This window comes from Artibeus jamaicensis, unplaced genomic scaffold (genome assembly GCF_021234435.1).
Source record: "Artibeus jamaicensis isolate MK-2021 breed Jamaican fruit bat unplaced genomic scaffold, CSHL_Jam_final contig_464, whole genome shotgun sequence".
NCBI lineage: Eukaryota > Metazoa > Chordata > Mammalia > Chiroptera > Phyllostomidae > Artibeus > Artibeus jamaicensis.
In genome coordinates, this window is record NW_026521842.1 from 1,235,152 (window position 1) to 1,259,877 (window position 24,726).

A 24,726-nucleotide genomic window follows, 5' to 3' on the forward strand; every position below is an offset into this window, starting at 1 on the left:
CTCTCCCACTCTTTCTCCTTCCTGTCCCTTCTCTAAAAATAAATTTAAAAAACATTTTTTTTTTTAAAGTTGGAGGCCCACTGGGGGCCTGGCCAGGTAGCTCAGCTGGTCTGAGCAACACCCTGAACGCCAAGGTTGTGCATTTGATCCTCGGACAAGGCACAAACAAGAATCAACCAATGATTGCATCAGTAAGTGGAACAACAACTCAAGGTCTCTCTCTCTAAAATCAATAAATAAAAATTTAAAACAAAACAAAAAGCCAGAAGCCCTCTCACTGGCAGCAGTGAAGCACACCATGTCTCCCTTGGCTGCACTGCCATTGCTGTTCCTGTTGCGAGGAGCCTGCACTGTACTGAGTACCTACCACCCTTGACCAAACAGCAACATGTGGAAATCAGCTAGGGACCAGCAAGAACTTGAGAGCTGAAGGACTGTGTGTTGCAGCTTTTGCATCTGCAGTTCACTATGTATTTCAGATCTGGAGACCCCTAGAATAAGTAATCACAGAAATTGCAAAGACTTCAACTTCTAGCCTTTCCTACTATAAGACAGGATTTGAACAGAAAACAAGTAGGTGAGAAGCTAGTCTGATTTTCGGGGGCAAGCTCATCTGTTCACAAGGTCAATATTAGAACGGCTCACAGGAAAATCATGATTGAGTCACCCAGATAAAGGTGGATCTCCGTACTCAGCAACCAAAACAAATAAAGCGTACTGGCCACTGTGGCTCGGTTGGTTGGAGTGTTGTCCTAAAACCAGAAGGTTGCAGGTTCAATCCCTAACTGGGTGTGGATGCTTGTGATCCCCAATCTGGATGCCCCAGTCCAGGTGCACATAGGAGGCAACTAATCAATGTGTCTCGCTCACATCAATGTTTCTCTCTCTCCTTTCCTCTTTCTCTAAAAAGCAATGAAAAAAATGTCCTCAGGTGAAGATAAAAATCAGTCAGTCAGTCAACAATAAATGAAGCAAAAGAGTTGCTAGATGAAACCACCAAACATTAATTGATACGCAAGGACTACTCTGAAGGAAAAAAGGGAAGGGTAAAAAATGAAAGTCCTGCAAATGTGATCTAAATGACCACCGTCATAATTTTCACACATGTGCTAACCATAAAAAGTAATTTATTATACTGTTAAGTAATATAATATTAAAAAATTAGTAATAAAAAAGTTGGAGACCTAGAGGGTAATTTTTTAATTGTTTTACTGGTTGATTTTAGAGAAAGGGAGAGAGAAGGAAGAGAGACACATCCATCTGTTGTCCCACTTATCTATGTATTCATTGGTTGATTCCTGTATGTGCCCTGACCAGGGATCATATTCACAAACTCAGTGTATTGGGACAATGATGCTCTAACCACCTGAGCTACCTGGCCAGGGCAGCAGTTAGCTTTTTAAATTATAAAATAGTGCCTCACTTGACAAGCAGATCTCAACTGCCACAGCCAGGCACTGGGTGGAGGAAAAACTAGAGTGGGTCTGGCACATATGTCTCCAGGGTAGGAGTCCCAGGACTCTGGCCTGAAAAGTGCTCTCAAAGGGCCCCCATCTCCGAGAGTGTGTCTCTTGACAACTCACTCTGTTTACATCTCTAAAGACACTGATATATTTGGAAAATTCCTTCTCAAGAAAACTTGCTGTTCTTGTGGAAGACAGCTCCTCAGATCTTGACTGTTTATGCCATAAATAGTCCCTGAGCTATGACTGGATGAAAGACAGAGGGGGGATGCAGCAGGTCTGCAAGACAGCTCCAGGGGAAACTGTTCTTACAGTGTAACAACACAGTCCTTTCCTTCACTTTGTTAGAAATTATACTTTAATTTTAAAACTGAAGAGCTCACAGAGCTTACAAAATGCTTCCATATGTATCAGTTCATCTGACCTGCTCAAGACAGGCCCCACCATGCCTGCCCTAGGCCATCTCAGTCAGAATCTCAGGACCAGGGGCAAGGTGTAGCAATGCCATGTGTGTGACAGAAACCAAGATTGCTATGTTTTCCCTGACAAAAATGCCCAAGCACACCTAACTCCGAGAACACAGCACAGCATCACAGTGGGGATGCCCTTTAAAGGAACTAGACTAGAAAAGCATCATACTCACAAAAACAAAGATACAGAATCAGTCCCAGGCTGGAAGAGACAAAAGAGAAACCACCACCAAATGTGTCATGTTGGCTGCACTGGATCCTAGACCAGAAAAGGCACAGCTGTGGCTGAAGAGGCAACCTTCATAGACACCCTACATCCTGGTCACAGCCATGTCAGCCTTCAAAAGCTTGCGGGGAAGGTATAAAGGGATTCTGACTGCTTCTGCAACACTTTTTTAAGTCTGGAATTATTTCAAAATGATAGGTTAAAAAAGTTTCACCCTTAGTCACATAAAATCAAGAACACTTTATTTTTTAAAAGATTTTATTTATTTATTTTTAGAGACGGGGGAGGGGAGAAAGAGAGGGAGAAAAACATCCATATGCAAAAGATACATTGATCGGTTGCTTCTCACACTCCCCTAACTGGGGAGCTGGCCCACCAACCAGGCATATACCCTGACTGGGAATCAAACTGGCAACCTTTCAGTTCATAGGCCAGCTTTCAATCTAGTGAGCTGTATCAGCCAGGGTCCAAGAACACTTTAAAAGAAAAAATAAATACACAAACAAAGGGTTCTTTTTTTAAATAACATATTTTATTGATTATGCCATTATAGTTGGCATAATCAATACAGTCCCATTCCCCCCGTTTCATTCCCCTCCTACCCACATTTCCCCCCTTTAGTTCATGTCCATGTGTCATAAGTTCTTTTCTTTTAAATTTTTTTATTGATTATGCTGTTACAGTTGTTCTATTCCCCCCCTTCATTCCCCTCCACCCCATCCCCCGTCCCCACCATTACCCCCCCTTTAGTTTATGACCATGTGTCTCAAGTCCTTTAGATTCTATATTTCCCATACTATTCTTGCCCCCCATATATTTTCTATCTGCTGTCTATGCCACTTATTTTCTGTACCTTCTTCCCCCTTCTCCTCCTCCCACTCCCCTGTTGCTAACCCTCCTTGAGATCTTCATTTCTGTTTCCACTCCTGATCTAGCTGTCCTCTTAGTTTGCTTTTGTTTTAGGTGTGGTTAATAACTGTGAGTTTGTTGTCCTTTCACTGTTCATGTTTCTTCAACTTCTTTTTCTTAGATAAGTCCCTTTAACATTTCATATAATAAGGGCTTGGTGATGATGAACTCCCTGAATTTGATCTTATCTGAGAAGCACTTTATCTGTCCTTCCATTCTAAATGAAAGTTTTGCTGGATAGAGCAATCTTGGTTGTAGGTCTTTGGATTTCATGATTTGGAATACCTCTTTCCAGCCCCTTCTTGCCTGTAAGGTCTCTTTTGAGAAATCCGCTGACAGTCTGATGGGAACTCCTTTGTAGGTGACTGTCCCCTTAGCTCTTGCTGCTTCTAGGATTCTCTCCTTCATTTTAATTTTGGCTAATGTAATTATGATGTGCCTTGGTGTGTTCCTTCTTGGGTCCAACTTCTTTGGGACTCTCTGAGCTTCCAGGATTTCCTGGCAGTCTATTTCCTTTGCCAGATTGGGGAAATTCTCCTTTATTATTTGTTCAAATAAGTTTTCCACTGGTGGCTGTGCCTTTCCCCCTTCTGGTACCCCTATAATTCGGATGTTGGAACATTTCAAGATGTCCTGGAGGTTCCTAAGACTCTCCTCATTTCTTTGAATTCTTGCTTCTTCACTCTTTTCTGTTTGGACATTATTTGCTTTCTTCTGGTCCACTCCATTGATTTGAGTCCCAGTTTCCTTTTCATTGCTATTGGTGTCCTGTGCAATTCCATTCATTTCAATTAGTTTCACCTTCATATATTTGTCTAATTTGTGGGTATAATCAACCAGTTCTGTGAGGATCCTGATCACCAGTGTTTTAAACTGTGCGTCTGAGAGTTTTGCTATTTCTTCATCGCTTAGATTTATAGGCTCTGGGGCTTTGAGATCTTCTTGAGCCATTTTTCGTTTGTTTGCGCCAGTTAAGTACGAGGATTGGGGCCTTGGACTTCCAGGTCACTGGGTTGTGACGCTGTATGTGGGGGCATGCTCAGAGCGGGGAAATGGCGGCACCCTCTGGTGTTTCGCGCCGCTGGGTGAGGAGCAGAGCCTTAGGTGGTTCCCCTGGGCCGGGCCGCTCAGAGTCGCTGCGTTATGATGCTGTGTGTGGAGGTGGGGTCAGAGCAGGGAAATGGTGGCGCCCTCCCTGCCGCTTGCTGTGGGGACCCGCTGGGTTCCGGTCCAATCGCCCACTACCTCGCTTGTCTACCCACGCACAAATGTGCGACCACAGTCAACCCGCAGCCCTGCTCTCTCACTGTTTCCCCCGCGGTCGCTCGCTCACTCGGTCGCTCACTAGGTCCAACCCTGCGCCTGGATTCCACTCGCCTGAGTCTGTCTGACGGAGTTTTCCTGTGCAACCCCGCTCCACGAGCTGCTGGTTTCGCCCCTTACCGGTCAGGCTGAAGAATTTGTTGTTAACAGACTTCCGAAAAGTTCAATTTTCTGTGTTCTGGCTGTGTTTTCTGTTGCTAATATTTAGTTGTCTCTAACTTGGTTGTGTGAGAAGGCACGGCACATCCACCTATGTCTCCATCTTGGCGGAAGTCTCATAAGTTCTTTAACTTCTACATTTCCCACACTACTCTTGCCCTCTCTATTTTATCCCCATCGTCTATGCTAGTTATTCTCTGTACCTTCTCCCCCCTTCTCCTCCTCCCACTCCCCTGAAGCAAACCCTCCATGTGATCTTCATTTCTGTGGCTCCACTCCTGTTTTAACTGTCCACTTAGTTTGTTTTTGTTTTAGGTGTGGCTGTTAATAACTGTGAGTTTGCTGTCCTTTCACTGTTCATATTTTTCCTTTTTCTTAGATAAGTCCCTTTAACATTGCATAAAATAAGGGTTTGGTGATAATGAACTTCTTCAACTTGACTTTATCTGAGAAGCAGTTTATCTGCCCTTCCATTCTAAATAAAAGCTTTGCAGGATACAGCAATCTTGGATGTAGGTCCTTGCCTTTCATGACTTGGAATACTTCTTTCCAGCCCCTTCTTGCCTGTAAATTGTCTTTTGAAAAATCAGCTGACAGTGTGATGGGAACTCCTTTGCAGGTTACTGTCTCTTTATCTCTTGCTGCTTCTAGGATTCTCTCCTTCATTTTTATCTTGGCTAATGTAATTATGATGTGCCTTGATGTGTTCCTCCATGGGTCCAACTTCTCTGGAACTCTCAGTTTCCTGGACTTCCTGGAAGTCTATTTCCTTTGCCAGATTGGGGAAGTTCTCCTTTATTATTTGTTCAAATAAATTTTCCACTTGTTGCTCTTCCTCTTCCCCTTCTGGTACCCTTATAATTTGGATGTTGGAACGTTTCAAGATGTCCTGGAGGTTCCTAAGCCTCTCCTCATTTTTTAAAATTCTTGTTTCTTCATTCTTTCCTGTTTGGTTGTTTCTTTCTTCCTTTTCTACTCCATTGATTTGCGTCCCAATTTTCTTCCCATCACTATTGGTCCCCTGTGCATTTTCCTTCATTTCACTTAATGTAGCCTTCATCTGTTCATCTAATTTGCAACCAAAATCAACCAGTTTTGTGAGCATCCTGATCACCAGTGTTTTGAACTGTGCATCTGATAGACTGGCTATCTCTTGGTTGCTTTGAACTATTGGCTCTGGGGCTTTGATCTGTTCTTCCGTTTAGGCCATTTTGGGGGGCTCAGGTCGCACCTGTTATGTATGGGGGCGAAGACTTAAGTGTTCACCAGGGTAGGGAAACCCAGTACCTGGGTTGTGACATCGTATGTGGGGGTGGGGTCAGAGAGGGAACAATGGCACTTGCTCCGCTCTCAGATTTTGGTCCCCTCTGTCGCTTTCCACAAGCAAACTGGGTCCTTCTGGTGTTGGTTCCCGGGTGAGTGGGCTTGTGTATGTTCTAGGACCCTGTGGGTCTCTCAAACTAATTCTCCTGTGAGGCTGGGAGTCTTTCCCAGCACCTTTTCAATCAGTGCTTTTACGCTTTACTTCCCAACCCTAGGGCCCTGGGTTGTGCAGTATGTCTCGATGCCCATTTTTGCCTGGTTTATCAGCGTTCGAATGTGTGACTGCAGTCAGCCAACCACCTTGCGCATCTCACTGGGTCTGCTTGTTTCCTCTCCACGCCCAGGTCTGCCAACCACAGCCTTTTCCTGCTGAGACCCCTCTCCTCGGCCACCGACTCCACTCCTCTTACCAATCTGGATGAGTGGTTGTCGGACTTCCGTACACTTCAATTTTCTTTCTGTTCTGGTTGTGTTTTTGTTTCTAAATCTTTGTTGTCCTTAATTTTGGTTGTGTGAGGAGGCACAGTATTTCCACCTATGCCTAAATGGTTCTTTTAGAACCAAAAATACATTGAGAAAAAAGTGTCTCCCTCATCTACAACAGCTAAAATACAAATAGATTTGTGATTAAAAGAAAAGCTAAAAATGGATCTTACACAGTTGGGACATGAAGAGGTATGTGTATGCCAATGTTCACAGCAGCATCATTCACAATAGCCAGAAGTATCCATCAACAGATGAATGGATAAACAAAACGTAATCTATCTGTTCAATGAAGTATTATTCAGCCTTAAAAAGGAAGAAAATTCTGACACATTCAACAACATGAATGAACCTTGAGGACAAAATGCTCAGTGAAATAAGCCATACACAACAGGATAAATATTATGATTCCATTTATATGAAGTCCCTAGAGTAGTCAAATTTATAGACAGAAAGTAGAAGGGTGGGCACCAGGGACTGGGGTAGGGAATGGAGAGTTAGTATTTTGTGGGGATAGAGTTTCAGTTAGGATGAGAAAGTTCTACAGATGGATGGTGGTGGTGGCTGCCAACAAAAAGAATGTACTTAATGCCACTAAACTGTACACCGAAAATGGTTAAAATGGTAAATTTTATATTACATATATTTCATCACAATAAAAATAAACATCCCATATCTACACATACAAACACAAAAGAGGATCTTACCAAAGTAGTTCAAAAGAAAACAATTCCATGTCACCTTTACTGGGTAAAAGGAAGGAAGGGAGGGAGGGAGGGAAGGAGGGAGGGAGGGATGGATTGTGCAGAAGCCAGTCCAGAGGTCATTTTCAAGGGTGGCAAACCCAGAACCCTCCCTCACTGCAACAGGCACATCGGTTTCCATGAATGTCCTACTCCACCCTCCATCTGGGTCACCCTTCAACCAAGAAAGCATATAGAGACACACAAAACAGCACAATCAACTGAGATCATTCAAAACTGAGAAATTTCTTCATGGCCTAACTTGCCACTTGTATTCCTAGGAGTTTTTCTTTTTCTTCTCTACTATTCCCTTGACTTTTTACATTAAAAGCTATGTTTCTTGAGTGCAGCAAAATGAAGAACAATTCTTAAACCAACCTTGTTTCTAGTTATTATCACTAAACAATGATTCTCTGTGTGCTGATTATAACCCTCACCTATGGCAAATGGTAAGGTGGAGAAAAGGTACAGCCCAGAGACTGAAGAAAATAAAATGCTGATGAGCATTAGTGTAAGGTTCTGAAACAACAAACATGAGCAATGCAATCCAACTAGAAAAGGACTGTTTTGGCCCTGGCTGGTGTAGCTCAGTGGATTGAGCATGGGCCTGCGAAACCACACGATTGCAGTTCGATTCCCAGTCAGGGCACATGCCTGGGTTGCAGGCCAGTTTCCAACAGGAGACTCATGAGAGGCAACCATACACTGATATTTCTCTCCTTCTCTCCTTCCCTTCCTCTCTAAAAATAAATAAATAAAATCTTAAAAAAAAAAAAGAAAAAAATTATTAAAAAAAGAAAAGAAAAGGACTGTTTAGAAAGAGTTAAAAACACTTCTCCCCATGCAGAAGCAGCCAGGGAGGGTGCTCACCATCCATTTCCACCAGAAGCTGGTTGAGAGTCTGCTCCTCCTCCGTGTTGGAAAAGCCAGACATGGTGGTGGAGCGCTTCTTGCCCACAGCGTCAATCTCATCAATATAGACAATGCAGGGGGCCCGGGCCCGGGCCTCCTTGAAGAGGCTCCGCACCCGGGCAGCGCCGAGGCCTAAGGAGACACAGGACCAGGAAGCAGATAGGTCATGGGAGATGAACTCTACTCTTGGGCTAAAGTCCAGAGCTGAACAGTAAGGATGAAGAAATTTCAGCAAGCATCCACTCATGCAAACAAAACTAGGTCCTGTCACAGTGGAGATCAGAGGACGCTCACCCTCCTAAGGCCTCCCAGGACCACCCAAAGAAGCAGCTTCAAAGAACATCATCACACAATTCTCTACGTAAACCCAATGTTCCCCATAATACAGGTTTTGTTTTTCCTTCTTTATTCCCCCTATTTCCTCATTAATTTAGCCACCTGAGGGAGTATACATGAAAGGAGAACTATCCTGGACAAACGGTCAAGAGAGCCTGTTTGCAGCCCCACAGGCAATGCTTACCTCCAATAACCTCCACGAATTCTGGGCCAGCCATCGCCAAGAAGGGCACCTGGGCCTCTGTCGCCACAGCCTTGGCCAGCAGTGTCTTCCCACACCCTGGAGGCCCAAGCAAAAGTGCACCCTTTGGAACTTTGGCACCAAGCTGAAGAAAGCGCTCTGGGCTCTGGAAAAGTAGCAGAAAATATGACAGTAACCACAGGTTTTTCAAACAGAATTTTCAAGAAATGAACCCTCTAAAAGTCAATTCATGTGCTGACATGAATCAGCTGTGGTACACATGGTTCTGGGGAAAACCAGTGTCCCAGAGGTTCTCAGTATGGTCAGTGATCAGCTCTCAGCCCTCCTGCTGGTCAACAACTGTATGCTAGGCCACACTTCCCGTTTAATAGGCAACAGCACATGTAGTACATGTGTGTCCCCACCTCAGCACAGAGAGCTTTACCACATATGGTCAATGTAGTTCTCCCCTCTGGGAGAGCATTCACACCCATCTCTGCTCAGCACATGTGCTTACTTACTTTCAGATAATCCACAAACTCTTTGACCTCCAGTTTGGCTTCATGCATTCCTGCCACATCTTTGAAGCTAACTCCCTTCCCCATCTTGCCATCCACAATCGTGAAACGAGCCATTTTGAGCTGATTCTGGGCAGAAAGAACAAAAGGCAGGGTGCTGTGCACTCCCAGAGCTAGATGGGAGCCTCAGTGCTGGTCCCACCTGCCCCGCCCCTTTATCACAACCTCCCCTCTGCTGAAGAATCTCATGGACCCTCCTCCCACCAACCAGAGGGACTAAGTCCAAGTCTCTCCACTCATGCAGATGGCAGTTAAGGGCACATTTCAGACATACAAGGAGAAGTGTTTATTTTACATAATCAACAGTAAGAAAGCTATCTAGCATCTAACAATTTGCCTTAAAAAATAAAACTAAAAACTCCCCCACACAAACTAGGTAATCTAACAATGTCTTTTGCATAAAACATCTTATATTTCTGTAAGATTTTTCCCACTACTGTGTAATTTATTTTTCTGATTATAAAAATAATTAAATATAGCCTTGATTGATATGGCTCAGTGTACTGAGCACGGGCCTGCAAACTGAAAGGTTGCCTGTTCAATTCCCTGTCAGGACACATGCCTGGGTTATGGACCATGTCCCCAGCTGGGGGTGAGCAAGAGGCAACCTACTGATGTTTCTCTCAGACATCAATGTTTCTCTCCCTCTCTGTCTCCCTCCCTTCTCCTCTCTCTGAAAATAAATAAATAAAATATTTAAAATAACAAGTAAAAGTAATTAAATACAGATGATATAGTATAGAATTGTATGTGTGAACCCTGTATTAACCAATGTTGCCCCAATAAATTCAATAAAAACATTTTACAAAAATAGTGTAGTTGCCTTAGCTGGTGTGGCTCAGTGGATTGAGCACCAGCCTGCAAGCCAAAGGATTACTGGTTTGATTCCCAGTCTAGGGCACACGCTTGGGTTATAGGGCAGGTCCCCTGTGGGGGCATGTGAGAGGCAACCACGCATTTTTGTTTCTCTCCCTCTCCCTCTGTCTAAAAGTAAATAAATAAATATTTTAAAATTTCTCTCATATGAAAATATTAAAAATTAATACGGTAACAATCCTGGGGAGTCTTGGTAGAAATATTAATTGGTAAATTTCTGGATAGCAATCAAGCAGGAGAGCTAAAGGTCTTAGTGAGGTATATAAACTTCAACCAATCTACTTTTAGGAAGACTCACTAGGCAAATAATTAAGACAAGCTCTCAAAAGAAACATACGCATGGAATTCATCAGAGTGTTATTTAAATCCAACCATCAAAATAAACAGCCAAAAATATTTAAGAAGTATCAAACTGGGACACCATGCTGCCTAGGGAGAAAGCAGGAGATGCCCTCTACAGATGTGGCTCCACCTCCCTGGCCCCTCTGTTGACGCAGCTAATTGGCCACATACAACCTAATGGGAAGGAGAAGTACATGTGATGATGAATGCCACAAAAATAGAGTATTTAAAGTACATTGTGGATGTTCTTTTAAAAACAAACTTTAAAATTTCTCAGTGTAACTAGTAGGGAAACCAAAAACAGCCATGCCCAGCTAATGATGTAAACTGCAAAAAATACTGCCCCATAAATGCCCTTGGCTCAGCCACCCCACAAGTCAAGAAAAAGGGGCCTCAGTAAGAGCTGGTTACTGTGCACCCTCCATCAGCTAAGCAGAAGGAAAGATGAGCTGCCAAATTATGGCTCCAGGCTGGCCTCTTCAACAGGTTAATTTTCACCATACACTTACTCTGTTGTTTATGGGAAAAGCATTTGGCAGGAACATACACACAAATCCTAAGACTGCTAGTTCAGTGAGATGTGATTTGTACAACTTACAAAAGCACTGAATCCTCCTTCCCGTCCAGTCATTCCAGCCAAACGAAAAACATACCACAGGATGGCCAAGCCTACCGCTGTCATCCCCAAGGCATAAAGGGCACTAGTGAGAAAAAGAGATGCAGTTATAGGCTCAGAAGTGGCCACCAGGTAGCTGACAGTTACACCTTACCAAGGCAGGGACAGGGACCACAGGGACATTTCAAAGATGAGAAGAGCTACCCCTCCCTCTGAGAGTGACTTGTAGAACAAATGGTTGTGAAAACGGTCTCCTTGTTCAGTTCTCACCAATTACCCTCTTTCATAAAGTTTGCCCAAACTACCGGTGAAATGGGGAAATGTTGGAGATGCAGAATGTAATCTTGGCATGAAGCCAGAATAGCTGATACTACACACATACCATGTTATATAGAGCATTGTGATAATTAAAGAACCAAAGACAGTGGGTTTTCACATTCAATAAATTGTGTTTTCACAAAAAGAGGCCATTAATTTTGGTTAGTAAGGCAGAATAAACCTAGAATAAAAAGTACACCCTGGCATGCCAGCCCTCCACATGAAAACGTAAGCCATCCATCTGCCCTATAATACCCTGTTATTCCTACAATAAACTAGAGATGCAGCCTCAGAACCCTGAGCCTTCAGGAGCCAGTGGACTGTAGAATTTAGAGACTCATCATTTCATAGATGTGCTTGCCAGTCACTGAGTCTTATCAGAATTACAAAGCATGTCCACAAGTCAACAATAAATCTCTCTACCAAGCTTTTAGCCACTGTTGGTCCCAGCATGCAATTAGAGCCCCTGACTGTGTCGACTAATCTGTTCCTACTAAGGAGTCTGCAGGTCCACAGCCCACAATCTCTAATTCTTTCTGAAACATGGAACCAAGAATTCCTGCTGGACATTGGTGCTTCTCCCCTTCCTATTCCATTTTCCTATCTGTAGAAGACAGCTACCCCACAATGTGCTAAATTCATAAATGCAACCAGACAACTGGAGTAAGCACCTACAAATTCCAACAGGAATTTGTTGAAAAGGAAGCTCAAAGCCAGTCTAGGAGTCCACATTAAGTCCCCAGGTCCCATCTCAGTAAGTTGACATTTCCAAACTTCCCAGCATTATGTCATTCACTCATATATTATTTATCCTCCCACACAGGAGTCTAGTTAACTGTAGGAAAGCCAGTTTCAGATTTCTGTGTGTGGTTTGTTTCTTACATTATAAAGCCAAGCTTGGTCTAGTTCAAGGGCCGACAAAATTGACCAACATACTTTCCAAAGAATCCTGTACGCTTATAGGAAACTGGAATCCTGTCCTTGCCTTCGATATTCAGCTCATCTTCAGCCGCTCGAAGCTTCTCTTCAAATTTGTCAATGTTTGCCACCTGCATTCGGTACATCAAGGCCAGTCTCTGGGGGCAGAAGGCAGAGGGACTATGAGAGTGATGAAGAGGATAGACTGCCAATCCCTCAAACACACAGATGTCATTCAGAAACTACTTCCACATCTAAAGAATTGTAATGGTCTCAAACACAATTACAACAAATTTTCAATAGATATGCTTTCTTTAATTTTCACAAATAGAAACATTTTAGAAAATTGGAGGAGGCATTGCATTCTAAACTCAGCATCCTGTCCCACTCAACTGTGTGTGCAGAACACAGAGACATAGTGACAAGTCTACAGTACTGGACTGAGGATGTCCAGTTTTTGCTTTTTTTACTAAGGCAAAAAATGCAGGTGTTGTGTTTAACCATTGGCTGAATCTGAAATTCAACTAAGTGGGTGTCTTTTTTCTGAGAAAACTTTCCCCCATAGAGAATAGACTAAGGAAAAATGGGCAGATGGAAAGTTTCCTAAAGTGAAATCAGCACCTCCCCCAGGTACACAGGCTTCACTGAAAAGGAAGCTCAAAGCCAGTCTAGGAGTCCACATTGAGTCCTCAGGTCCCATCTCAGTAAGTTGACCTTATCACAGGGATTGATCACTCCTGGGCTAGTCTGAAGCCTCTACAGAGAAAACATTTGTGCAATCCACAAGAGGCAGGAGCACAGGTAGGGTAGTCCTCATTATTCCTACCAACCTGGACTGTGTCTTATGGATCCCACATCATTTTCCTAACAGCCTACTCCACATGCTTTCCAAAGTTAAACTGTTCCAAGCTCAGGTTCTAAACACTCTTGCAATCTACCCTGAGCAACCAGAATTCCCCCTGGCTGTTATGAGCTGCAGAAAAACCTCTTACAAAATAGCTGTCACCATGAGAGCAACCAGCCAAGCTCACTTTAGGAGACAGCAGGCCAGGTGAAAAGGCAAACAAGAGGACCCACAAGTCATAAAACTGTGATCATGACCTGTGCTGTAACACCCAGTGGCCTTGGTTGCTAAATTAACCTAACAGACCCCAAGTGTTTGATCTGGACTATTCCAATGCCTAGATCACTGGTCTGGCCATGTAAATGAGGTCACAATTGGCATAGAAGGAAAAAATGTAGAAATGATCCTCTTTCTATGCCAAGATCCAAGAACACAATGTATGATTCCAGAGGCCAATTCAAATGCCCACACCCTCTGTAAAATTTTCTCTGGTCACCTGGGCCTGAATCATCCTCTCATTTCTATAAGGCCCTACAACAATCAGCCAGGTCACTCACTACTCACAGACAAGCAGCATCCATCACCACCACTCATTTCTGAACTGTGCTGGAATTTAACTTTTGCAATTCAGAAAACTATGTGTTGATCCTATCGCCCCAACTAAATTACAAGCCCTTATAAACTGATAACCAGCTGAAAACACCATGTTGGAGACTTGATCTGAAAGAGAAACTTGCTGGGCTACAGTGGACCTAAAGCCAAGCATCTCAAGATAGGGTAAACATTCCACTGACATCTCAACCCTATTCAAAAACCACAGTACTGGCCTGGATGGTGTGGCTCAGTGGATTGAGTGCTGGCCTGAGAACCAAAGGGTCACTGGTTCGATTCCCAGTCGGGGCACATGCTTGGGCTTCAGGCCAGGTTCTCAGGAGGGAGCACATGAGAGGCAGCCACACACTGATGTTTCTCTCCCTCTTTCTCTCTTCCTTCCCCTTTCTAAAATGAATGAATAAATGAATGAATGAAATCTTTTAAAAAAAACCAAAAAGCCCACAGTAGATACCAGAATGCATACAACACATGCTATGGGAGCATGATGTAAGGGAGAGAATACACCACAGAAAAGACCAAACCCATGTTCCATACGAACTGAGTGGATCAAAACCAGAACACCCAGCTGTCTCCCAGCATGGAGAAAGAGGTATAATTTTACCTGAAGCATCCAAACTTTTAGCAAAAAATGGGAAGGAGACTAAAAAACCATGACAATTAGATATAATTCATAATTTTTGAGTGGATCCTGGATTAAGACACTAATAAAAACAGCTCTTAAGAACAGTACAGGGCCAACTGAGTAACACGAACAGGGAAAGTACTTTAGAAAATATTTTGGGTTGCAGGGATTGTGCAGTAATCAAAGGAAAATTTCACAGACAAGCTAAATTGACTTTCTAGAGCAAGGCTCCTGACCTGGCTGGTGCAGCTCAGTGGATTGAGAACAGGTCTACAAACTAAAGGGAAACTGGTTCGATTCCCAGTCAGGGCACATGCCTGGGTTGCAGGCCAGGTCCCCAGTGGGGGGCATGTGAGAGGCAACCACACAATGATGTTTCTCACCCTTTCTCCATTCCTCTAAAAATAATCTTTTTTTAAAAAAAGCACAAGTCTCAAGTTCAAGATGGCAGAGTAAAAAGATCCTTAGCTCATCTCCTCTCATTGACACCAAAACTACAACTATGTATATAGTATCTCTGAGAATGACCTGAAGACTAGTAGAACAGATTTTCTACAACCACAGACACACTACAGACACTGGGTAGGAGGGGTAGAGACTAAGTCTAGTCAGGACCCACCTTACCTCCAGCCAACTCCCCATGTGGTGACTCAAAAGTGAGAGAGATATCATAACAGCAGAAGTCATCCCCAAAAGCAAGGGGTCTGATCCCTAGCCTAGGGGATCTACACCAGAAGAAGAGCCCATAACATCTGGTTTTGAAAACCAGCAGGACTGACACCTAGGAGAGCAAAAGGGCTGTAGGAAGCCCAGGTTTCTTTCTGAGTCCCAGCACAGAGGCAGCAGTTTGAAAAGCTCCTTGGTCACACATAAAGGTGATACACTAACTAATTTTAGGGTGTTCACTGGAGGGACAGGGCATCTGTTGGAACTTTCTCCTCAGTGAGAAATCCTGGTGAGCACCATTTTCCCCCCTTTCTTCACTCTCCTTCCACCTAGATGGTCTGACGCTGGCAGGCACCATTTCTGACACTTTCCATTAACCTTGCTAACACTGTTCACCCCACCCTGGTGTTTCCTTCAGGACTCATCCAGGCTGGCACTCCTCCAAAGCAGCTCCTGCCTTGCCACACACAGTGCATGACCTCAGTTGGCACCAGCACACAGCAGTGTGTGTGGGCCTCTCAGCCAATCACACTGAATATTTGCTTCGCACACCAATGAGCCCACAATAGTTGTAGCCAGACCTCACAGCCAGTGGGAAAGGGATCAGCCTTGCCTACCAGTGTGTCAATAGGAGCTACAGCCCAATTACAATGAAAGGCCACACTAGTCCACACAGAGAACACTTCTGGAGCACCTGGCTCAGGTGACAAGGGGGATTCCAACACTAGGTTCCACAGGACACCTTCTAAAAAAGGCCACTTTTTCAAGACCAGGAGATATAACTGACCTACCTAATACAGAGACACAAACAAGCAAGATGAGAGAAAAGAGTATGTTCCAAACAAAAAACAAGACAAAACCCTAGGAAAAGAACTAAATGAAATGGATGCAAGCTGTCTATTAGAATTCAAATAGTTATGAAAATGCTCATCACACTCTGCAGACAAGTGGATAAACTCAGTGAGAACTTCAACAAAGAGATAAAAAGAACCTATCAGAACTGAAGAATATAACAACTGAAATGAAAAATAGGCCCTGGCTGATGTAGCTCAGTGGACTGAGCACGGGCCTGCAAACCAGACAATCACGGTTCGAGTCCCAGTCAGGGCACATACTGGGGTTGCAGGCAGGTTCCCTGCAGGCCAGTTACCAGCAGGGGACGCATGAAAGGCAACCATACATTGATGTTTCTCTCCCTCTCTCCTTCCCTTTCCCTCTAAAGATAAATAAATAAAATCTTTAAAAAAAGAAAAAGAAATGAAAAATACGCTGGAAGGAAAAAACAGCAGATCAGATGACACAGAAGAATGGATCAGCAATCAGGAAGAGAAGATAGTGAAAATCACCCAACTGGAAGATCAAAAAGAAAAAAAAATAAAGAGCCTAAGGAACCTCTGTGACAACATCAGTGTATTAATATTTGAATCATAGGGATTCCAGAAGGAGAAGAGAGAGAGCAAGGGACAAAAAAACCTACTTGAAGAAATAATGGCTAAAAACTTCCCTATCCTGGCAAAGGAAATGACATCCAAGTTCCAGAAGCACCGAGAGGTCCAAACAAGGTAAACCCAAAGCAACCTATACCAAGACACATTGTAATTAAATTGTTAAAAGTTAAAAATAAAGACTTAAAAGCAGCAAGGAAAAAACAAATAGTTCCATACAAGGGAATGCCCAGAAGACTAACAGCTGATTTTTCAACGGAAACTTTGCAGGCCAGTCGTGGCCATGTAGCCCTATTGGTTAAAGACTTGTACTGATACACCAAGGTTGTAGGTTCAATCTCCAGTCAGGGCACGTACAAGAATCAACCAATGAATGCATAAATAAGTGGAATGACAAATAGATGTTTTTCTTTCTGCCCCTGCCCTCTCAAAAATCAGTAAAAAAATAAAAATAAAAAATAAAAGACTTTGCAGGCCAGAAGGGAGTGTCACAATATATTCTACATGATGAGAGGAAATTCCTACAACCCGGTACTCTACCTAGTATGGTTATCATTCAGAATTGAAGCAGAGATCAAGACTTTCCCAAACAAGCAAAAGCTAAAGAAGTTCACTACCACTAAACTAGCATTGTAAGAAATATTAAGGAACAAGTATAAAGGACACAGGGACAAAAACTAACAGGGGTGGAAATGGGAGGGAGGTGGGGAGTACCTGGGGGGGGGTGGGCTGGGATGGGAGTAAAAGACTGAAAACTGTACTTGAACAATAATTATATTAAAAAAAATTTTTAAAAGAAGAAATGTTAAAGGGAATCCTGTAAGTGGAAAAGGAAAGGCCAAAAGTAGAAAAAAATATGAAAAAAATCTCACTAGTAAAGGCAAATATAGTAAAGGTCGTAGACCAACCGCTTATAAATTTAGTATGAAAAGAACTACAATTGCAATAAGTACATATTCATCAATAATTAGTTTAAATGTAAATGAACTAAGTTTTCCTTTCAAAAGACAAATGACTGAATGGACTGAAAAAAAAAACCAAGATTCTTACATATGCTGCCTATGAGAGACTCACTTCAGATAGAAAGTCACACACAGACTAGAAGTAAATGGATGGAGAAAGATATTTTATGAAAATTTAAAAAAAAAGCTGGGATAGCAATACTTTTATCAGACAAGACAGACTTTAAAACAAGAGCTACAACAGGACACAAAGGAGGACCCCGCAATTCCACTTCTAGGCACTTAAATGAAGAAAATGAAACTCTAATTAGAAAAGATATATGCAACCCTTGTTCACTGCAGCAATACTTACAATAGCCATGATATGAAAGCAATACAGGTGTTCATTAGTAAATGACCAAATAAAGAAGAAATTAATATGTGTGTGCACATCCACACACAAGGGTATTACTCAGCCATGAAAAGGAATGAAACCTTGCCATTTGTGGCAACATAAACAAAGGGAATTATGCTCAGTAAAGTAAGTCAGAGAAAGACAAATACTGTATCATTCTACTTAAATATGGAATCTAAAAAACTAAACAAATGAACAACCAAAACAAAAAGACTCATAAATACAGAAAAACTGACAGTTGCCAGGGGAATGAAAGATATGGGCAAAAAAGTAAAGTTAAGCGCTGGCTGGTGTGGCTCAGTGGTTTGAGTGTGGGCCTGCAAACCAAACAACCATGGTTTGATTCTCGGTCAGGGCACATGCCTGGGTTTCAGGCCAGTTCCCAGCAGGGGACACACGAGAGGCAATCACACTTTGATATTTCTCTCCCTCTCTCTCCTTCTCTTCCCCTCTTTCTAAAAATGAATAAATAAAATCTTTTTTTAAAAAAGGTAAAGTTATAACCTATTAAGTAACAGGGATATAAAGTATAGAATAGAGAACACAGTCAATAATAGCACAGGAACTTTGCATAGTGACACATGGATACTGTACTCTTTGTAGTGATCATTTTGTAAGGTATATAAATGTCAAATCACTATGTTGTGCCCTGAAACTAATATAATATTGTATGTTAACTATACTTTAATTAAAAAAGAATATACAGCCCAGAATGAAAGAAAGAAGAAATATTCTGGTATCAATGTTACCTTTCTTGGGCCTAACTATGGTGCTGTGGTTAATGGAGAATGAGAAGGGAATCAGAGACTAGAGTGAGTGATTCATTTTTGCCCAGGGTTTTCACAATCAAGCTTTGGGCCCAGTTTCCATATGCCCATCTTGTTTCCCAGTGGTGCCAGAAAACTAGGCCACTGTCAATAAGTATGTCTCTTCCCATCTTTTTTAAAAAATTATTTATTTTTAGAGAAAAGGGAAGAGAGGGAAAGAAACACCAATGTGTGGTTGCCTCTCACATGCCCCATAATGGGCACCTGGCCTGCAATCCTGGTATGTGGCCTCACTGGGAATCAAACCAGCAATCCTTTGGTTCACAGGCTGGTGCTCAATCCACTGAGCCATACCAGCCAGGGCTCTCTCCCCATCTTTGATGGCCAACTACCTACCTGGCATGAACTCTCACCCTCCCGACCCCCCTATAATGTCTGCCATCTTTTCTATGGCTAAGATACCACTCTCAAGTGCTGACCATGCTGGGGGTTCTCTCCTGGGGCTGGGGCAACTATGGACCCCACTAGCTTCTAGTTCAAGACAACACTGTCTCTCCCCATTTCAAGCATCATCTTAGTGGGCCACCACTCGAAAACCTTCAATGAATATAACAACCAAAAAAAATGAGGATGGCCCTGGCCAGGTAGCTCAGTTGGTAAGAATGTCACCCTAGAGGCTGAAAGGTTGTGGGTTTGATGCCTTGTCAGGGTACATGCCTGTGTTGCAGGTTCGGTCCCTGGTCGGAACATGTATGGTAGGCAACCAATCGATGTTTCTCTCTTGCATCGCTATTTCTCTCCCTCTCTCCCTCCCTTCTCTTCTCTCTAAAATCAACAAGCATGTCCTTAGGTGAAAGTTTAAAAACAAATGAGGGTGGGTAGGGACTGAGTGAAAGGGGGGGTTATACATGTGTCTCCAGGTCTTTCCAAGTGTGTGCTCTCGCCATCACTTACGGGACGCCCAAATACTACGGCTCCAGGGTGCAGGTACACTTCCACCACATCGCTCTCGGGCACCACCTGGACCCGCTGTACCTCGCCCTTGGCCAGCATCTCGTTGACAAAGTCGTTCCAGGAAATGTTGCCCCCGCTGGTGCTAAGTGCATTCAGCAGGCTCATGACAACAGCGATGACAAACAAGGTTCGCAGTCGCTCTCGGTACATCTGGTCCTCCCTCTCCTTGCGTCTCCTCTCCTCTGTGAGCAGGGACCAGAGGAGTGTTAGACACAAGTTGCAGGCCAAGCACACCCTCAATGCTTTACATCCTTTTGCCAGGAAAGCTCAACACAGAGACAGCAGTGTTTCATCTCCCAAAAGGTCCTACATTTTGGCCTATTTTGCAACAAAGTGATTTGAGACAAACACTAAACACAAACCATTTAAAGTCACCAACATTCCATTTAGAAGGGTCACTGGCTCAGGTAACATGAAACCATTTTTTAAGTCAAAAAACTTCCCAGGACCACCACGCAGTAAACCCCTTCACTGAAAACACATCTGACCCAAGCTGTAATTAATTCAGGAACTCCAGGTTGATTAGATTTTGAACATCATCAGTAGCATACTTCTGTTATGCTACTGATGACATGTGAGTTATTAATCACATTAAAACAAATACTTTCTACCACCACCTGCATTAATAAATATCTTCCCAACCCCTCTGAAGACCCCATGTGCCCTTCCCCAAACTGCTATCTTGAACTTATTTATCATAATGAATAACATTCAAATAAGTTATATGTCATTCATCACAATAACATTTGAAAACAGTACATTTAAAAAGAGCAAGATATATTATTTAGTCTTTAGACATGTACTGGCAACCACTAATTCTGGAATATTCTCAATTCTTTCCCAGATCCATCAGATACATTCCTGAGTTATTAACACCCTACTGAGAACACAGATAGCTTCAAACTCAGTTCTTGGGGGCAGAAAAAGACAACACTCAGACAGATCTAAAGACATGAGGAAACCTCAGATAGTTAAGTCAACTTCAGCAGACCATGGACAGAATAACAATCTAGGAAGTTAGGGTGGGAGAAGATGGGAGTGAGGGAAAAACTTTTGGGGAGGGACAGGAAACACATGCAACGGTTACTTCACTCTGGCCCAGAGCACAGCTGCAAAACAAGAGTCCTACAGGTAAGCTAGGTTTTAGTGACCCACCAAAGGCCAGAACACAGCCTCCCTCCTATATCCACAATTAGATAGGTCACCTCCTCTGCTGAGATGGAGGGGAGGTGCTGTCTTATTTATGTGCCGCTTTCTGCGGTCATGGCCCACTTATCCCAGTCCTTACAACCATCAGGTACCTTTATCTTGAGGAGGTCCCAGAACTATCCCTGTTTAGCTCACCTGTGTGGTGAGGGCCACCCTTCCCAATACTACAACTAGATTTTATCAGATTTGTCATTAATGATGCCCACTGAGAAATATAAGCACAATCCTTTACCAGTTCTGACCAAGATGGGTCCAGACTTACCTCAGCAGCCAAACCTTTAACTATTTTTTTAAAAGATTTTATTTATTTATCTTTAGAGGGGAAGAGAAGGAGAGAGGGAGAGAAATATCAATGTATGGTTGCCTCTTGTGTGTCCCCTGCCGGGAACTGGCCTGCAACCCAGGCATGTGCCGTGACTGGGAATCAAACTGCAATCCTCTGGTTTGCAGGCCCACGCTCAATCCACTGAGCTACACCATCTTCAACCATTTTTTTGTCCTCCCCACAATCCATGTGCTCTTCCATGCACAAATAAGCTCATCTGCTCAGGGAAAGAGCAGAGAGGACCCAGGACAGACAGAGGGCTCAGCCCAAAGCCTGAGGTAAAAGGTCCACCCCAAACTGCACATGTGGTCACTTTTCTAAGAACAAGAGTGGAGCTGGAACCCAGTGTGTACCTGCTCCTCTCTGTACTACCTGGAGGTATGACCCACAAACACACCATCTTCCTCTCCAACCATCAGTTTAGAGGAATTCAAAAGGTTTTTAAATCAGCTTAAAAAATAAATGACAAAACAGAACAGTAGAACAAATAAAGAAATTCAAAAGTTGAAAAAAAAACCTACAAATGAAACCTACTGAGGCCCTGACCAGGTAGCTCAGTTGGCTATAGCATGGTCCTAATAATTAAGCCAAGGTTTCAAGTTCGATCTCTGGTCAGGGCACATACAAGAAGCAACCAACGAATGCATAAATAAGTGAACCAACAGATGGATGTTTCTCTCTCTCTCTAAAAAAATTCATTAATTAAAAAAATCCTAGTGAGGCTGTCCTGGTAATCATTTTGAAAACATGAAGGTAAATCTGAGATATCATATCTTGTTATAATAGATTACAATAATGTATTTAATATGTAAAGCTCACATTCACAAAAGACAGCTAAATAAAGACTACAACTTATTTTGAAAAGCAAATTTATGTTCTCACGTGAGTACTGATTCTCTAGAATCCATGTATTTCAAATATTTAATTTTCAGTCTTTTTTTCTTTTTTTAAAAATTTTATTTATTTATGTTTAGAGAGAGGGGAAGGGAGGGAGAAAGAAAGGGACAGAAATATCAATGTGGCCTCTTCTGTGCCTCCTACTAGGGACCTGGCCTGCAACCCAGGCATATGCCCCGATTGGGTATCATACTGGTGATCATTTGGTTTGCAGGCCAGCACTCAATCCACTGAGTGCTATTAACAACACTGTTGTTAATTTTCTAATTAACAACATTGACAGTCATCAAACTACAACATAGTGATATGAATGAGGCTCATGTCAACAACATCTATCCTTCGGAGGCTTTATATAATCAAAATGTCTATTTTCAATATATTTAAGACAGTGAATTTGTGAGTAAGTCCCGTTCCTTGGCTGGGTGATTACAGTGCACAAATCAATTGTTGTTCCTCAATCCTCTGCACATAACCCACACCCTACATGAAAGGGATTTAAAGCAATTCTGTGACTCACAACCATCTGTTCATAGTGTTAAACACGTCTACAATTTTCAAAAGATACAGCTTGGTGTTAAATAAGACAGCTTTGCAAAAATGTCTAAAAACAATAAAAGGGCAGCTTGGATTGGAATCCAATAAACACCTGTTCTGTTTTTTTTCCAAAAGTCCGATTCTTTTCAAATAAAAACCAGCCTGGTGTACACACCACACAGCCACATCCTTAGCACAGGCTGTCCCCAGTTCACTCTTCATTATCATCAGCTCCTAGCAACCATCTTGCACCTTAGGCATTAACTCACTTCAGACTTACCTTTTTATTTCCCTCACCCTTTACATGATCACCCAGCCCTAATTCCAGAGTAGAAATGACACTTAAGATTTGCAAGTAAGTGCACTGTGAACTGTAGCTGGGGGCTGATGCAGGATCGCAGTGATCCTCTTATTAGACAGTGATCTCCTACTTTCTCCAAGGACCTACAATGTACCCTCCTCCCCTCTGGGGACTGCTTCTCAAGCCTGGGGCAGTGAAAACACGAGCCAGGTATATATGGGTGTGGGTTTAGCCAAGGAGTCCTGGTGCCTTCCTCCCACCCAAAACTCTGACTTCAGGGAAGATCCAAGATTCACTTTTTCCACACAAAAAAACAGAAATGCCATGTGCCTTTAGGCATTCTGAAGAAGACAAGGGACACAGGTGCTGATGGAAGCATCTCTAAAAGGACCGATAGGAAGGATCCAGCAATGGCATTTAGACATTGGGACAGGTTTGCTCAGGGTAAGGGGAGCACAGGTAGCTGGGCTTGCCCTACTTTTAAGACAGATTTCCTGATACTTAGAATGTATAAGTGAAGACAACCAAACTAGCCATTTTTCCAGAAGATCCAACAGAGCTACCTTCATCATCTTCAGGGGTCCTCCCCTTGGACTCATTGTGGTTCTTAGTCTTCTGCTTCCTCCTTGAGGTGTCAAAATAGTAAGTACCACCTACAAGGAATTGGGAAACTATTTAACGATCAAGATCTGCAACTACACGGGAACACTTAAGAGAACAGTATATTCTTGAATAACCAAATCAAAACAGAAGCTATCTAAAACCTATAAGATCTAGAATAGTACAAATCATAGAATAAATAATAAACTACTTCAACTTATATCTTTGTGATTTAAATTAGTCAATGTGAGGAAATGAAAATTAGTTATGAACATAAATGTGAGAAAGTATCATAGGTTCGTTGGAGAAAAATCCCTTTAATACAATCACTTTAATTTTTTAAATATTTTATTTATTTATTTTCAGAGAGAGAGGAAGGAAAGGAGAAAAAGAGGGAGAGAAACATCAATGTGTGATTGCCTCTCATGTGTCCCCCACTGGGGGACTTGCCCTGCAACCCAGGCATGTGCCCTGACTGGGAATTGAACCACAGTTGTTTGGTTTGCAGGCCCACGCTCAATCCACTGAGCTACACCAGCCAGGGCTCACTTTAATTTTTTTTAAATTTAATTTATTTATCTTTAGAAAGGAAGGGAAGGAAAGAAGGAGAGAAATATCAATGTATGGTTGCCTTTCCTGAGTCCCCTGCTGGGAACTGGCCTGCAACCCAGGCATGTGCCCTGACTGGGAATCGAACTGCAATCGTGTGGTTCACAGGCCCACACTCAATCCACTGAGCTACACGAGCCAGGTAATTTTTTTTTTTTAATTTTTTAAAATTTGATTTTAAAGGGAGAGAGAAAGGGAGAGGGAGAGGAAGAGAGAGGAAGAAACATCGATTATGCCCTGGATGGTGTGGTTCAGTGGACTGAGTGACAGCCTTCAAACCAAATGGTCACCAGTTTGATTCCTCACCGGGACACGTGCCTAGAGTGTGGCCCAGGTTCCCAATGGGGCGGTGCTTGAAAGGCAACCACACACTGACACTTCTTTCTCTTCCTCTCTTCCTTCCTCTCTCTCTCTAAAAATACATAAAACCTTTGGGGGGAAAAAAGAACAAAAGAAACATCAATTAATTGTTCTACTTATTTATGTATTTACTGGTTAATTATTGTAGGTGCTGATTCTTGTAGGTACCCTGACAGGGGATCAAACCCACAACTTTTATGTATCGGAATGACACTCTAACTACTTAGCTACCCAGCCAGGGCCTATACAGTCACTTTAAATGAACTTAAATGAATGACACAAGTGGCTTTGACATACGCAGTATGGCAGGAAGCCAATGGTCACCATCACCAGAACAGGACCACATAACACTCCTCACACAAAAGGCTTTCTCTTACCTAAGGTTT

General features: G+C 42.7%; 1 protein-coding gene across 1 annotated transcript in view; it reads right to left on the minus strand.

Annotated features, from left to right (window-relative positions):
• Positions 1–24,726, minus strand: part of SPG7 (SPG7 matrix AAA peptidase subunit, paraplegin) — a 48,316-nt gene that overhangs the window by 20,114 nt on the left and 3,476 nt on the right. Inside the window, exons 3-9 of the mRNA XM_037142306.2 lie at positions 23,335–23,424; positions 19,446–19,687; positions 12,195–12,334; positions 10,923–11,025; positions 9,050–9,175; positions 8,532–8,694; positions 7,970–8,143 (exon numbers count right to left, since the gene is read on the minus strand). Of these exons, the coding sequence (XP_036998201.2) occupies positions 7,970–8,143; positions 8,532–8,694; positions 9,050–9,175; positions 10,923–11,025; positions 12,195–12,334; positions 19,446–19,687; positions 23,335–23,424 (1,038 nt within the window). The remainder of the gene's footprint in view (positions 1–7,969; positions 8,144–8,531; positions 8,695–9,049; positions 9,176–10,922; positions 11,026–12,194; positions 12,335–19,445; positions 19,688–23,334; positions 23,425–24,726) is intronic.